The 15,840-nt window shown below is 39.8% G+C and overlaps 1 protein-coding gene across 13 annotated transcripts in view; it reads left to right on the top strand.

Annotated features, from left to right (window-relative positions):
• Window positions 1-15,840, top strand: part of SETX (senataxin) — a 31,568-nt gene that overhangs the window by 417 nt on the left and 15,311 nt on the right. Inside the window, exons 1-12 of one of the 13 annotated variants that reach the window (XM_080630844.1) lie at window positions 70-123; window positions 584-659; window positions 768-1,007; window positions 3,187-3,352; window positions 4,130-4,315; window positions 6,267-6,477; window positions 6,671-6,780; window positions 7,815-8,034; window positions 8,309-8,428; window positions 9,401-9,572; window positions 10,908-10,998; window positions 11,593-15,354. In XM_080630844.1, the coding sequence (XP_080486970.1) occupies window positions 4,136-4,315; window positions 6,267-6,477; window positions 6,671-6,780; window positions 7,815-8,034; window positions 8,309-8,428; window positions 9,401-9,572; window positions 10,908-10,998; window positions 11,593-15,354 (4,866 nt within the window). In that variant the 5' untranslated portion in view covers window positions 70-123; window positions 584-659; window positions 768-1,007; window positions 3,187-3,352; window positions 4,130-4,135. Of the gene's footprint in view, window positions 1-69; window positions 124-537; window positions 660-767; window positions 1,008-2,565; window positions 2,583-2,636; window positions 2,830-3,186; window positions 3,353-4,129; window positions 4,316-5,210; window positions 5,321-6,266; window positions 6,478-6,538; window positions 6,574-6,654; window positions 6,781-7,814; window positions 8,035-8,308; window positions 8,429-9,400; window positions 9,573-10,907; window positions 10,999-11,592; window positions 15,355-15,840 lie in introns of those variants that run through there. The other 12 variants (XM_080630840.1, XM_080630846.1, XM_080630845.1 and 9 more) reach the window with 12 other exon arrangements.

Here is a 15,840-nt window from a genome sequence, read left to right on the forward strand (position 1 = left end):
GGGTTGTTTTTTATAACAAGTATCACGTTCTTAAAAGCAACTGATTTTTATTTTTGGTGTAGACTGACACTACTATCAGCCGTGTAGAGAGAAGGGATTTTTGTCCATCGCTATTCATAAATGGTAATCTCATTTCAGGCAAAGCAAAATAATGCATTTAAAATGTTTTTGTTAATACTTGGAATACAGAGGCAAAATAGTGTGTGTGTATATAGATATTTATACTTTTATTGTGCCAAGGAGAGTTTCTACATTTAATAAGAAAATTGAGGGGTAAGATGAGGTTGTATTCATGGCTTTGTATGATACGTCTAACTGTCTGCCTAGAATCATTATTTGTACATTGACGGAGTGAATGTAAAAAAACAACCTAAAAGTCTTCCTGTTCCTGTAAAGTATTTGTACGGTTTGTTTATATTTCCTATATGCTGTAATTAAAAAGTAAGGCAGGAGAACTTGGTCTCTGGCATACTGATTTTTGATGGTCATTTGGATAAGTGAGAATTTCCTTCTTTAATAGTTATCATTGACTTGTAGCAAAGGATGTTAATTGAGAACTTCCCATGTTTAACTGTGCCTTTAGTCTCTCTGAAGATAAAACCAGTGTGATTCTTGTGAGACAGGCAGGACACCCCAGGAGATCAGCCACTGGTGGAAGGGTAAGTTTTCCAGACAGGAAATGAAATGGGGCTGGCAGGGTGGGAGGAAGGAAACATATACCAGCTCCCTTGAATTTAGGTCTTTGACTTGCGTCTGTTGCCTTACAGGTTTGAAGGTTAAAAGATGAAGAACTAAGAGTTTGTACTTTTCAAGATGCTTCTTTTCTTGGAAGATGGAGATCATCTGAATCTTCTTGTGTGGTTACAGAGTTTGTAGAGTAGATCTCATGGAAATAAACTTCTAGCTGCATAACAAGATTTATTTTATCCTTTGCTTTGAAGGGAAACTTGTGGATGAGTGGAATGCACCTCACTCAAAAGAAGGAAGCAGGAATATGTTTTACTGAGGTAAAATAATAATTTGACAAGAGTTCAATAAATTTGATGGAATTTTACAAAGTTTAACAGCGGATCAGTCAGTTTGATGGCAAGGTTTACTTTATTACTTCGTGGAAGAAACATAGAAAGGAAAATAGAGTTAGAATCAAGTTAGAATGATTCACAAAGAGACTGGAGATGCAAAGGGTAAGGAAGACCTTTCCACTTCATGAGGTTCAGAGCGGACCTCCTTGCTTTCTGAACTCCTGATGGTGCTTATTTGCAGCTAGGCCCAGTATTAGTCTTGGACTTGGACCACAGTTTATGTTTAATAGAATTATCTATACAAATTCAGTAATTAATGTAGTGATATGGATTATTAACATTTCATTAATACGAATTCAGCATGCTCTCAGTCATATGAGTGAGGGATGTGTTTGTCTTAGGCAAGGACTGACCTCTTAGTAAGGCACACAGTCCAGCTCTAGTTCAGGGAGAGCTCAAATGGGGCTCATCCTGATGATAACATTTCTATGGTAAAGTAGCTATCTGCTAGTCAGAATTATCAAGTTAAATGTCTATTTTAGCTCTGCTATCTTGGTCTGTACTTTGGTTATCTTGTGGTTTTGGGCTTCAGAACCACCTTTTGAAATGTATTTCTGAGGCATCTTCAAGGCTTTCTCCTTTTGCCATCATCTCAGAAAGCTAGAGGGAGGCTGTTGTTGAGTGTGGGTATTTGAATTTTAGTGAAAACAGAGTAAGGCCATGCAGGGGTTTAAAAAAAACCAAACCGGGGCCACAAAATGGCAAGGGAAATAACACACCAGGCTGCATTATAAATAAGAGCATGACACACCCTTCAAGTCTAAAAAGCAGTGCATGTCCCCTAAATGCTCAGGTGATTCAAGCAGATGTGTTGCTTCAAGCATTTCCCTGGTGTGTTAAGGGCCTGAATGGTGTTACAGAGTTAAAAAAGAAGCCTCAGCTGCGTGGCATTATCAAAATCAGAGACAGACAGTTGTGTTTGCAGTAGAGAAGCACTTCAGAGTTATGGAGTGTTAATGGTGCCTTCACCCAGTTCTTCTGTAAAGTCTGGAACAAGAAGTTGAGGGAAGGCAGCTAATCTGTATCCCTGGAGCACCTCAGGAACAGCATTTTACTGGGCCTGGAAGGGCAGTAGCTGATGGGGCAGGGACACAACCCCTTGAGCCAAGCGCCTTCATGCCACTTTCTGCCTGTTTCTGTTCCTGGATGGCAGGCAGAGCAGAGCTTGGCAGTGGCTTCCATTGCTTCAGAGGCTCTGAGGAAGCTTCTCTGAGGGGTTATCACTTCAGAGTGTTGGGGAAAGCCCCCTGCTTGGCTCGATTGTGGAGCTAGAGCGGGGTATTAGTGCTCCAGTAACCCCCTCCTTGAGACGCTAACACCGCCTGCGTTACTGCCGCAGTGCAGCTCCCCTCTCGCCATCCCGTGCCTCAGTTTCCCCTCACAAGCTCTCCCCTCCTCACTGTCCCTTTAAGGCGCCGCTGCGGGGCGGGCTTTGCTCGCGGTCCCTCCCGCCAGAGGGGAGGGTGGAGCCCACTTCCTGCGGCGTCCCGGAAGTGAGGGGTGAGTGGGGGGGCTCCGCTGCCGGAAGCAGGCGGGCAGGGGCGAGAGGCGCGGGGCTGCGTGAGGTGAGGAGGGGGCGGGCGGTGCCTCCCGCCTTGACCGCGCTGCCGCTCCCGCGGGGGAGGCCACGCTCCCCTCACGCCGCCTCAGGGCAGGCTCTGCCCCGCGGTGTTCGGCTGGGCCCGCTCGGCGGGAAGCGGCGGCACTCTTCTCGGCTGCAGCGGGCGACCCGGCGGAGGAGCGGTGGGTGAGCGCTGGGGTGGAGGAACTGGGGAAACGGAAAGCGCCGCTTCGCTTTCTCCTCGGGCAGGGGCCGGTGCTGGGCGGAGGTTGCTGCTCGCCGCTAGGCGGGTTTGGGCCGCGCTATGGGAGCGGTTTCTTCGCTTAACGTGCGCGGATGAAGTTTTCCATCTTTTGTTAGGGAAAGTCGGGTCAGTGCTTTGCTGCCCGCCTTCGGCGTCCCCAGGGGATTCAGATGCAAATCACTTGGCTCTTCAGTGGATGGCTGTTTAGTTTAAAGCACGTTAATCTGAGTGCCAAAGCCATTCTTAGTCTATAACGCGTGAATTTAACCTATTTCTGATGCTTACATTTTTTTTCCTAGGTCTCTGAAATGCCACCAAGGCTCGATTTCCAGGAGATGGATTACTGAAGATACTCGAGGGCATGTGTGGCTGGAGGGGTCAGCCCCCTTTCCCAGCTGCAGAGTAGCACACTTGTCTTCATGTTACCTGGCACACCCTCACAACAAATAGCTTCCTTTTCCAAAGGTAAATACCACCTGTACCTACTTTCCCTTTTTCATTCTTTGTCATGCTAAATAGCACAGTAATTATTATCTTCCCTTTTATATACTTGGCTCAAGTCATCATGCTTTCCTAGTCTTCAGTTGAGCTGTTCATACTGTCATGATCTGTGATGACTGTATTGCTGCTTAGTTAGGATTTTTTTTTCTTTTTAGAGGAAGCAATCTGTGGTGAGAATTTGATGATGTTTTCTAACTGTAATAACAACTATGACAGGAAAGCTCTGCACAAATATATTTTGCTTTTGGCAACAGGGATTTGTTGACCTAAATTTTAGCAGGAGATTAAGAAAGAAAGCTAATTACGTTTTGTACGCCTTAGACCTCAATTCCACGGATCCCAGTAAAGCAATATAATGAACTCCAGCATTGCAGTCTTGGAAAGCGTGCATTAAGTGTGGATGAGGGATTGCTTTTGCAATGTAAAGTCACTTTTCACATGTTATTTCATAGTTTGCAAATGATGTAATTTGACTTACTTTCAGTGCTTTACTTCTAACACTTGCCATTCAGGAGACCTTTTTCTGTAATGTTAATTTAATGGTTTAATCTGCATTCCTTTGTTTAATTGTGTGTATCTGTATAATATAAGGTCACCCAAGAACATATGCATGTACGCTGTCAATCAGTTACCTAAATCCTGAAACTCATCACATTGAAAACTAGGTACTGTTGTGGCCAAAAGGGCATATTTTGCTGCTTTCAGTCTTTGAAATTCCATTAATTCCTCCTTCTTTCCAAGCAAAGAATGAGCACGTGTCGATGGTGTACACCTAGTGGTCCCGATGCCACTGAGTTCTTGAAGAGTTATGCTTCTAAACGGTTGTCCCTGGAAGATCTTGAAGGATCCAATGAAGATCTCTGTTACTGCCTGGAGTGTGTGCTTGAATACCACAAAGCCAAGGAAAAACTGCCAAGGTTACATGAGGTAATTAAGAGTATCACAGTATCACAGTATGTTAGAGATTGGAAGGGACCTCAAAAGATCATCTAGTCCAATCCCCCTGCCAGAGCAGGAACACCTAGATAAGGTTACACAGGAATGTGTCCAGGCGGGTTTTGAATGTCTCCAGAGAAGGAGACTCCACAACCTCCCTGGGCAGCCTGTTCCAGTGTTCTGTCACCCTCACTGAGAAGAAGTTTCTTCTCAAGTTTAAGTGGAACCTCTTGTGTTCCAGTTTATACCCATTACCCCTTGTCTTGGAGTTTTGGCTCCAACCAGAGAGGGAGGACTCAGACTGCAAGGAAACGTTCAAATGAGGTTTCTGTGGTCCAGCCTCAGTGTAGGGGGAAGTTTTGTGCAGGGGTTGTGTTTATTGGTGTTGGGGAATAGGTCATGTGGCTTTTTAACTGTTTTGCTTTTTATATATTGTGTTGCAAAGAGCTCATTGTAAAGCCAGAACACCATCTTGTTTTGCATACATTCAAATTAACAAGAACTAAAACAGTTGTGGGAAGTTGCTGACTAGATGTTATAGCTCGTACTTTATTCATGCTAGGGTGGTTTGCTGTCTGCAGAAAAGAACACCTGCCAGACTGTGTCAGTGACAATAGATGGTCTGTGGTGAAACACACAAAAAAATAGAAAAGTACTGTTTGTTTGTGGTGGCTCCTCCCTGAAAAGTCCCACTTTGGCTCCTCCGCAGAAGGTCCCGCTTTGGCTGGTCCTCAGAAAAGTCTCGACCCTGGGAGACCTTTCTAGGTATAGCTGACCACTTCCGATGTAGGCTGGCCCCCTACATCAGAATGAGTGTGTGTTTTTGGTAGTATAAAAGCCCGAGCCTCATGCAACATGGGGAGACAGAACCTCGTAGCACCTAGGTCAGCATTGCCTCCACGAGGATGCCCGCTAAGGTTGAGTCTGCCACCTCACACTGCGATGATGTTTCTCGGAGCTGGTTTCCTAATTGTCATTACATGGTCTTTGGGGTTGGTAAGATAACGAAACATCAGAAATATCCTTCACTGTATCTTTTATTATCTCTATATTTTCTCCTGTATTAATAAATTAGTTGAGATTTCTTTATTGTGTTTCATTTCTCTCAACCCGGAATTAATCTTGTGCGATTAAAACCAATCAAAGTTTAAAAACTCTGTTATCTTAAGCCTTTTGTAATTCTCTCTCACTAGTATCCCAGTTTTACGTTTTGGAAAGCTTGTTTTCCCATAGATGTGTGTAAAATGAATATTTGTAGACAATTGTTCACAATGTGAATGTCTAAAAGGTTGCTCTTTAAATTAGATTTCTCTGGAGGGTAATCTCATCTGAGTATAGATTGGAAATAGGTGGAGTCACTGAACTGCTGAAAGTTTTATTAGCTGTAGGAAATAACCTTGGTTTCTAATTGAAGTTGGGAGAAATTTACTTTAGATGAGTAATGTTAAGTGAGCTGAATCTGCTACAAATACTCAGCAAGTCAATCAGTCTGTTTGCATTCTTTACATTAACTCCCTTCACCAATACATTACAAAATATGTGAGAAAGCAAGATTTAAAAAAAGTTTTTCCTATCTTCCTACATATGATTATTTTCTGTATTGTGTACTTCTTTATATTGGCCAGGGAAACAAAGTTTTGTGACTAACCTCTGGCCTGAAATAACAACTGAGATGGTTGATGAATATTTAACAAAAATATAAAACCACCATTCTCTTAAAAATTACTTTATAATCCCAGCTCTGAAGTGAGGGTTTTGTGATTCACACAATCTGAATTCTACCTCAAGACTTCATCATTTTACACCACACTTGGAAAGAAACTTTTTAAATGAAATTTTAAGTTTTGAAAGTCTAGTTAAGGTTTCTGCATGTGATGATAAATGTCCTTAAGTGCTTTCTTCACAAATGCACTTTGGGTAATTGTTTTTTCCTTCTGAATAGGCCTTGTGGGAGTTGGAAACCTCCCGTCTTGTTGCCCACATTGAGAAATCCATGCAAGAAGAAGCTGGAGAAGATGATGAGTTGTTTGTAGTCGATGAGAATGGACAGACACAGCTGTCTGGTTATGTGGGCCCGGACTTTGAGAATAACCTGCGAGTGCCCCTTCTAGAAGTACTGAAATATCCATATCTGCTGCTGCATGAGAGAGTCAGTATGTATCTTACCATGGACAGTTGGAGAGGAATGGTATTATTTCTGCTGAAGGAGATGAAAATAACAAGTAGCAGTTAAACTGAAGTTCTAGTGTGTATGTGTGTGTATATGTATTTTATATTTATTTTGTCGCCTGGGTTTCTTTGCAAGCATATAAATTACCCTTTAATGTAAGCGTTTTATCCTTGTAGGTGAGCTGTGTGTAGAAGCGCTGTATAAAATGGAAAGAAGTCACAGCTCCTTTCAGGTCTTTGAAAAATATCCAGGAATTTATCTCTTTTTGGTACACCCAAATGAAGTGGTAAGTTACTTCTATTCCATTAAAACTTAGTTTTAAATGGCATCAGGATAGATTATTATTTTTAATGGCAAGAACATGAAAATAGTAGCATTCGGAATTTTAAGTGTTTGATTTTCTGTATTTAACAATATATAGAAAAATGAGATTTCATTAGGAATATAGTTAGTCTTGCTGAAGAAACTCTTCTAGAATCGCTTTGCTGTTTGCATTTAGTCAATGGAAGTTACAGATGTTCAGCTGGCTTATTTAAACACCAGTGTGGAGTTAAAAATTTCATGTCCTAAGAAACAGTAAAAAATTTAATAGCATCTTTACACTTGCTCAAACTCTGAAGTTTTCTCAGTAGGTCAGAGAATAATTCCACCAAGGTAAGTGTGGACAAGTGTCCTGTGCTGACAGCACAACTTAACACCTGTTGTTACAGTATACAATTATCTAATTGAAAAAACAATGTTTAGGTAATATAAAGCAAGTACAAAACCAAATGCTGCCTTTTTGTCACATAGATCCCAAATAGTTTTGTTTCACAGACTCACAGAGTAGGTTGGAAGGGACCTCAAGGATCTCCTAGTCCCACCTTTCTTGGCAAAGCATGACCTAGAGTAGAATGGCAGAATCTTAAAAGTGTCCAACATTGGGGAATCCACCCCTTCCTGGGGAGATTATTCCAATGGCTGGTTGTTCTCATTGTGAAAGTTTTTCCTCTTGTGTTCAGTTGGAATTTCTTCGGGAGTTGTGACCATTAACCCATATCTTTTCTGTGTGACTGCTTGTAAAAAGGGAGTCTTTGTCTACTCTGTAGCCACCTTTTAAATAAGGTCTCCCCTGAGCCACCTTTTCTCTAGGCTGAACAAACCCAGCTCTCCGCCTTTCCTTATGCAACTGCCCACTCTTGCAGTTATGAGACCTTCCTTTAGTAAAAACACGCTTTTGTCCTGTTTGTAGTAGCAATGTTTCCTAATCTTACAGCATTGTGATTTTATTTGTTCTTTTTTCTTATTCTTAATATATAACTTTTTTGTTTCAATCCTTAGATTCGTCGATGGGCCATTCTAACAGCAAGGAATTTAGGCAAGGTTGACAGAGATGATTACTATGACTTACAGGAAGTGCTGACTTGCTTGTTCAAAGTTATTGAGTTGGGGCTTTTTGAGAGTCAGGATATTTACAGATCTTCAGTGGTTGAAAAGGGCAAACTCATCCTTCTGCCATCTCACTTATATGATACTGCCAACTACAAAAACTATTGGCTAGGTGAGTATGATCTGGAATGAATTTGTACATGTAGTTTCTCGTAAACATTTCTTTCAAGTCAGAGCTCTCCTGTTTCATAGGTGCTGTTTATTTTGAGGCAAGTCAAATGGGAAAATTGAATGTTGTACAACAGTAGTGTGTTTCATGTTGCTGCTGATCTCTTTGGTCAGGTGTTACACTGATAATGGTGTTGGAAACATCCTTGATTTGGTGAAAATTAGTACAAACGTTTGCAAATATGTGGACAAATTGCATCTTTTTTTTTTTCTTTTAGGGATTTGTATGTTGCTTACAGTGCTGGAAGAGCAAGCTTTGGATTCCTTGTTACTGGGTCCAGACAAACAAAATGACTTCATGCAGTCTATACTTCACACCATGGAGAAAGAAGCTGCTGGTAATTAATTTTGATACTGAGATTAAGGCAGTTCATAGCCTATTTTTTGTCTTCATCAAACTTCCTTATTGAAGTTCTTAGTGAATTCTTAGTAGTGAATCTCAGTTGATTTCAGCTGAGGCTTATTTATCTTCTGGAAGATGGTCAATATTGTGTAATACTTGAGTAATACTGACAAACATTTAAAAAATTACATTTAAACTCTTAAATAGAAAAGGAATGGCAGTGTGTTGCATAAGGCTGGCTTAGAGGTTTTGAGAGGACAGTCTGTAACTTGTACCATATTGTTTGCATTTAATGTACAGGTTGTATGGGAATGTGCATTTCACTGTGGCATGGTTTGACTTGACAGAAACACCTTCTTCTGAATTGCTACAACTTGCTTAAAATTTGACTCTTCCACCCATTTGTTTGACGGAACCCCTTTTGCAGCTGGGAATTTAGGCTAGCAGCCCTTGGGCCATTCTTGTAGGCTACATGTCATGGCATAGCCCAGGAATGGCACATGACCTCAAGATCAGGGCTGTGTCTCAAATGACTAGGTCTTTATGAGCTTAATATATTCATTGAGGGTATGATGTTACCTTATATGAAGGGGAAAGAATATACTTGAAGGAAAGCCAGTTGCTTTTAGCTTGAATTTGAAGTAGAAATTGTCATAGCTCTACCCACTTCTTAGAATGGCACTGCAAAAATCAGTGTGGAAGAATTAGATTCATCGAGGTGGGAAATGTTACTGTTACCCAGTTACTGCAGAAGGAGCAGTGTCTTGTCTGTACAAATAAGTGAGGTTGGTGATTTTCATCCTTTTTCCAGGTTAAAGAGTATAGTTACAACTTACTAGAATACGTATCTTTATATTAGTATTTAAGAAAAATCAATGAAAACCAACTGCTTTCAACTTCAACTTAGACTAAGAATGTTCAGGACTCCTGCATTTCAACTCTCCCCAATGTTACTGTTATGTTTCAGATGAGTCTACTGACCCCTTCTGGCCAGCGCTGCATTGTTTCATGGTTATTTTGGATCAGCTCGGATCTAAAGTATGGGGTCAGCTTATTGATCCAGTCCAAGCCTTTCAAACCATTATCAACAGTGTGAGCTACAACAGTGAGATACAAAATATACGCAGTAGCTTTAAGAGGTCAGTTTTATTTGGAGACTAGATCAGTTTTATGATTTTAACACCAGGTAGTGTAGTAACTTTGGTCTTGGTTTTCTTGTCAGTGCTACTTTGATTTGTGTTGGGGGAGGGAGATGACAAGTAAAAAAAACCATATTGGCAACTAAAAGCAATGAAAAGATGAAGTAGGTCCCCTAAATATAAGGTTCTTCAAAAATATATACTTATTTCTTTTTGACTACTAAAATGTCTGTTATGCTGCTCAGGTTTTTTTCCTGAATCAGGAAGGCTGCTAACTGTTTAATGCTTACTGCTATAACCAACTGGCACATAAGTTTAATGGAGATTGCCATGCCTGACATTCTTTGTAAAGCTATGGGATTCCTGAATTTTCAGTGGATTACATAGTTTTAGATTTGATTGTAGTTCCAGATGACAACTGATTTGAGTTTACTTTCAGCTCATGTCAAGCTTTAACTATTTCTCAAGATTAGATTTACTTAATGGTACTGTATGGTTTTAAAACTTTTATTCGTTTTCTAAACATATTCCTTTCAGGGAAGGTAATAAAGTGAGAATCATGGAACAGTTCTTCAGTAGCTTGGATAACATAGTGAGTTGCTGAAAGGAAACACATTAAAACACATATCAGGCACCAGATACTCTTTTGAAAGGTTTTGTCTTTATATACTTATATCCTAAGATAACATGGATTTTTTTAACTTCTGAGGGACAATATTGTCAGTATTGAGCAAACAGTTAATGAGGTAAAGTGTTTATTCCTAATTTAAAATACCTGGTGGAAAATAGGATGACCATACCAATCATTTACTTCATGTGGTATATTTTGAATCAATTTTGAGTGACGATATCTTAAATGTTCAGTATTTTTTATATGTGCACAGTTTATAATCTTACAGATAGCTGCAGATATAGGTACATGGAATGTTATAGATAAAAGGAAGGCATATTTAAGGAGATTTTCTTCAGTTAAACAAGCTATTTGAGTGTTGTGTTCAAATAGTTATATACAAAGTTGAGGAGTTTGTAGCCATTATTGAGCTGTGTTCATGCACAGAAAATTCAAAGAAATTGGAGTTCTTCTGGGTGCCTTTTCTAGATAGTCAAATCTGTGGCTTAGTAGAAAGCTTTTTGCTGAGGCAGCCATTTCTCCTGCCTTTTACCAGGATAGAACAAGCTCTACAATTTTAAATATGATGTGTTTTCACAGGTACAAATTCTAATAGTCACCTGGTCAGTATCTGAAAAATGGAATCTGTGTCTTGGCCAGTTGGCTTTCTTATAGTGTAAGTTAGTTGTGTGGAGTCTGTAATGGTTTCTGTTTTTTTTTTTCAGGACAAAAACTGAACCGGAGTCAGACTACAATGATGACATGGTTACTTGCAGTCAGATTGTGTATAGTTATAACACAGAAAAGCCTCAAAAGGTATTAAACCAATATTTTATTTCCCTGTTCTTTGAACTCTGATCACAGAATGAAACTCAGTTTAAGCCATCTATAAGATACATGAGGGGAAGTTACTCAGTTTCTACTAGTGATGTAAAGAAAAAATACTGAATGATGTATGTCACTATTGTGTGCCTTAAATAATAGCCAGTCTGATCACTTCTTGTTCAGTTGGTACGTTCAGAATAAATATGTATGAATGTGTTCTCTTGATGTCGATGCATTGTATTTAAGAAATGTCTTTGAAGGCTTTAAATGTATGTTTGATTATCTGAGGTTAAATTATGTCAGCATAATATCTTTTGGAGGTTTCACAATGATTTTTAAAGGAAATACTACTTTACACTTATTTCATAGGTTAAATTTTAGGAAATGAGTTACTTATACATGTGTGATTATTTTTTGCATTTTTAAAATTTAGTTTTTGACTTGCATTAGAGTATAAGAGATGTTACCATTTAACGAACATATATTTGAAAGAAAGTAACTTTTATGGCTAGAAGAAAAACACCTGGAGATGCAACTATGCAGATGTATATAATGAGGATGATTTGTGGTGAAATTATTTTTCAGGATACTGGATGGAAGACTGCCATTTGTCCAGACTACTGCCCCAACATGTATGAAGATATGCAAGCACTGGCTAACATGCTTCAGTCTGCAATTGGTAGAGATACACGTATCCATCAAAGCACATTTTTGTGGTTCATCCCTTTTGTTCAGTCTCTTATGGATTTAAAGGACTTGGGTGTAGCATATATAGTAGAGGTCATTCACTACCTCTGCTCGGAAATCAAAGGTATTCTCAATGAAATAATCCAGCAATGTGACAAAATCTCTGAATTTTTTCTCCTGATCTTGGTCTCCATTATTGAACTACACAGAAAGAAGAAGTGCCTGCATTTGTTATGGATTAGCTCCCAGGAATGGGTGGAAGCAGTGGTGAAATGTACTAAGCTTCCAGCTATAGCATTTACACAGTGCACTGAAAAAGTACCTGGACAATGTGTGAGAGGTTCATCGACAGTATCTTTACAAGCTTCTAACTCTGTGCAGCATGCCTGTGTGCAGTTGGTACGCAGCCTTCTTAGAGAAGGCTATCAAATTGGGCAGCATGCTCTTTGCAAGCAATACCTAGACAAACTCAATCTTCTTCTGCGAGGAAATCTATCTTTAGGTTGGCAGCTGAACATCCAGGAAACTCAGGAATTACAAGTGTGTTTAAGGCAAGTTATAAGAGGTATAAAGAACAGAGCATTGGATACCTCTGTGACTGCAGGAAATGATGCAAACTCTACAACTTTACCTGCCATGTCTATAAAGCAAGAGAAGAGTGCACATGGTGGTGGATGCGAGATGAGTGTATATGGCAGAGATGACCTTCGTTCACTGTGTGCTGTCTCATCAAAGGAAGGCAGTGATTGCTCTAGCTTCTTTAAAAGTGAACCTGGTATGCAGGAAAATGAAGATGATGGGATTATGCTTTCAGGATTTAGTGGCACCTTACTGAAAACAGTATCGACTGGACTAAAATCAAGTTCGTTGTTGAAATCTAAGATTAAGAAAGCACCTGACATGCAAGCTTCAGACTCAAAACAGCTTAATTTAAATGACTTGGGTAAATATAACTGTGAAGATCAAATTTCAAAGTCCTATTCTACGGATAAAACTTCAGCAAATGATCGTGTTCCATCTAGCTCTGAAAACAAGAACAATATATCCAGCCCTGCTTCTCGGATCAGACCACTGTCAGTGAAGTGTGGATCAAGTGACAGGTTGTTGGAATTTTCAAAGTATTTCAAGAGAGAAAGCAATTCAGTGGGGAAGAAAGAGGAGAATTTTATGAAGATGGTTTCTGAAGATAATACTTTAACAGACTCCCAGGTTGATAGAGAACTCAGTAAATTGTCTTTAGCTGCTTATGCCAAAGGTGTCAATTTTCCCTTTGATTCAAGCCAAGAGAGCTCACTAGATGATAATGTGTGTGATATTAAAAGGAAAGTGAAAGGTGTGGTAAGATCTTCCAGTGATGGTCAGCGTACCACGTCTCCCTGGGGTGCAGATTGCCTTAACAATAAAGTCATTATAATTTCAGACTCTTCTGATGAAGAAAACTCTGTGGCTGACAAGAAAGAAACCAAAAGTGAAAATGGGTATCCTGAAGAGCAGCCTTCAACTTCCAGCTGCGCTTCTGGTAGTGATACCAAAACCGAATCAAAGGTATCAAGCTCTCTCTTGTCACTGGAAGACTGTGAGTCTCAGTACTTTGAATTTGAAACAGAACTTGATGTCTTTTCGGTTTGGCAAGATACTCAAGACTATAGCATGGAAGTAACTCAAAAGTATAAAGAAGGTCATGTTTCAACATCGGTTGGGAGTAGTGATTCAGATGAATTACTGGATGATCACACAAATGAATGGGGTTATGATATGGATTACCTAAATGATGATAATATGGAAGAAGAAGCAAACTTGACAGGAAAGACAGAAAATCTTTCTCATCAGACAGAAGCTGATAATACAAAAGTAGTAACTGATTCAACATTGCAAGAATCTGTTGGTAAGGAAAATGCAAAAGATCAACTGGAGAATTCTGCAGGCAAAGGCACTGTTGAAGACTTCACCCTGCACTCAAAATTGACTGAACCAAGAGTATCTACATCTAAGATCTCATTAGCTTCAAAACTGGCCCTTAAGAAAAACAGTTCAAGCCCACAGAAGAGTATAGCAAACTCTGAGGTAGCAAGAACTGTTCAAAGAAGTCCTAAAAAACCTGTCCTTAAACCAGCACAAAACAAAAAGCTACTTCAAAGTACGTCAAAAACTTCCCAACCTGGCAGTTCAATGCCTGCTGTGGTTCCTCCAAGGAAAGTTCGGCAGTGTCCAGCACCAGCATCAACTGTAGAAAAACTTGGTCTGAAGAAGGCGCCTCGCAGAGCATTTGAGCTATCCCAGCGCTCTTTAGACAGTCTGGCTCAACTGCGCAGCTATGGTAAAGCTGCAGGGAGAATTGGGGTTGCACAGAAACAGAAGATTAAGCTAATTGCTCCTCAGAGTTTGTCTATAAAGCATAATAAAAAATTGCTGGCCTGCCAAGACCTTCAGTATTTAAGGCAGACAAGGCCCAAAAGAAGAGTTGGAGTGGGAAATCCTTCAGGAAGTTCTGGGAGTAGAAACAAAAAAGCTAGCAAACTGGATACAAAACTTATGAAACAAAAGCTTGGAAGGTTTGAAGTGGCATCTGTTGAAAAGCAGGGAGAGAGAAAAAGGGTATGTACTGGTTTTCCCTCTGTGAGTGAGAGAGAATTTGAAAGCCTTTTTGTGGAGGAAGAGACTGGTGTCTCCAAAATGCCTAATTTTTCAGACATGAACAGAAAATCAGAGGATAATGGTACGATGGTTCCTCCTGTACCTGTGTGTTCAAGTTACTCTGTATTGGTTGGAGATGATAAAAATGAACCTTCAGGAAACGATTGCGTTGTCCAGCCTGAATGTGAGAAGACAAAAGAAAATGGGTGTAAATCGAATGAAAATAGTGATGATGATGATCTGTTTTTAACTCAGGTAGATCCAGTGGATATGGAATTATGTTCTGAGGAGGAAAGTGTTCAAGATACCACTGCAGCTAGTAAAAACCCAGAGGAAATGGATACTGCTGAAAGCCTTCATCGGAGTGAATCCTTGACTATAGTGAAATGCAAGTACAAAGACTGTAATGAAAAAGTAGAAAAACCAGGAGAGTACTGTAGTAAGCATTCAGATACCACCTCAGAAGCAGATCACTTGTTTGCTAAACCTTCTCTCCTGCCACCTAAACCAAGAAAGCCTTCCACTACCAAAATTTTCAGCTCAGCAAGTTCTTCACGGAATGCAGCCTTCAGCAAAGATCTCGAGGATGTTAAAAAGCCACCACCAGCTTCAAAAAGCAAAGTGAATGCAGCAAAACCAGTGGTGGTCAGGCCTCCAAATGCAAAGCCTGTACCAATAAGAAATCAGACGTGCAAGTCTCCAAGTTTCATTAATGTACCTCAATCCAATATTCCTAATAATGTTCTCCAGTCACAAAATAGACTGAATAACAATGCTTCAAACATTTCCAGGAGGCCTGTCCAAGAAGCATTTTCTTCACCCTTTTATGTTCAGCAGCATGATCACAGTATTTTTATTACTGAAGTCCTGAGGTGGACTTATGAAATGTTTGTAAACTCCAGCCTCTTTGGACCTCCAAGTAATCTCACGCAGTCTTTAGTAGCCGCTGTTCCTGTCCGCTTTCAAGGATACAATGACTATTTCAGTACATTTTTCCCCTTGATGATGCTAAATGCCTTTGAAACAGTAAGTAGCTGTCTGCCTCTTGGTTTGTTTTCATCAGCCCTTATAGATTTTACCAAGAGATTAAAAAATTGTTATATGCCTTATATTTACCTTCTGAAAATGTTCAGATACAGGTCTGAATAGAGGAATGATGAGGGGGAAATATCACGACAGTTAAGTTTATGATGGGAACTGTCTGTTACCTCAGTATCACTATTTTTTTGGGTGTGCATCCACAATAGCATGCAAAAGGAGGGAAAAAGGAAGTGATTCCTCTTTATTTATAGCACTTAAAGCTTAAAACAGAAATCTTTTAAGGACAGTGTAAAAAGATGCAGTGTTTTGATTCATGTTGAGAGCTTATGTGAGAGGGTGGGTTAATCTGAAAAGTATTTTTTTCCAAACAGCTTGACTTAAATAGTTTATAGTTTAATAGTGAGAAAACGCAGCATTCCTTTTATTGGAAGTAGCATGCTTGCAAATTCAGTCATTACATCACTTCTTCCA

The sequence above is a fragment of the Psittacula echo genome, assembly GCF_963264785.1.
Source record: "Psittacula echo genome assembly, chromosome: 16".
NCBI lineage: Eukaryota > Metazoa > Chordata > Aves > Psittaciformes > Psittacidae > Psittacula > Psittacula echo.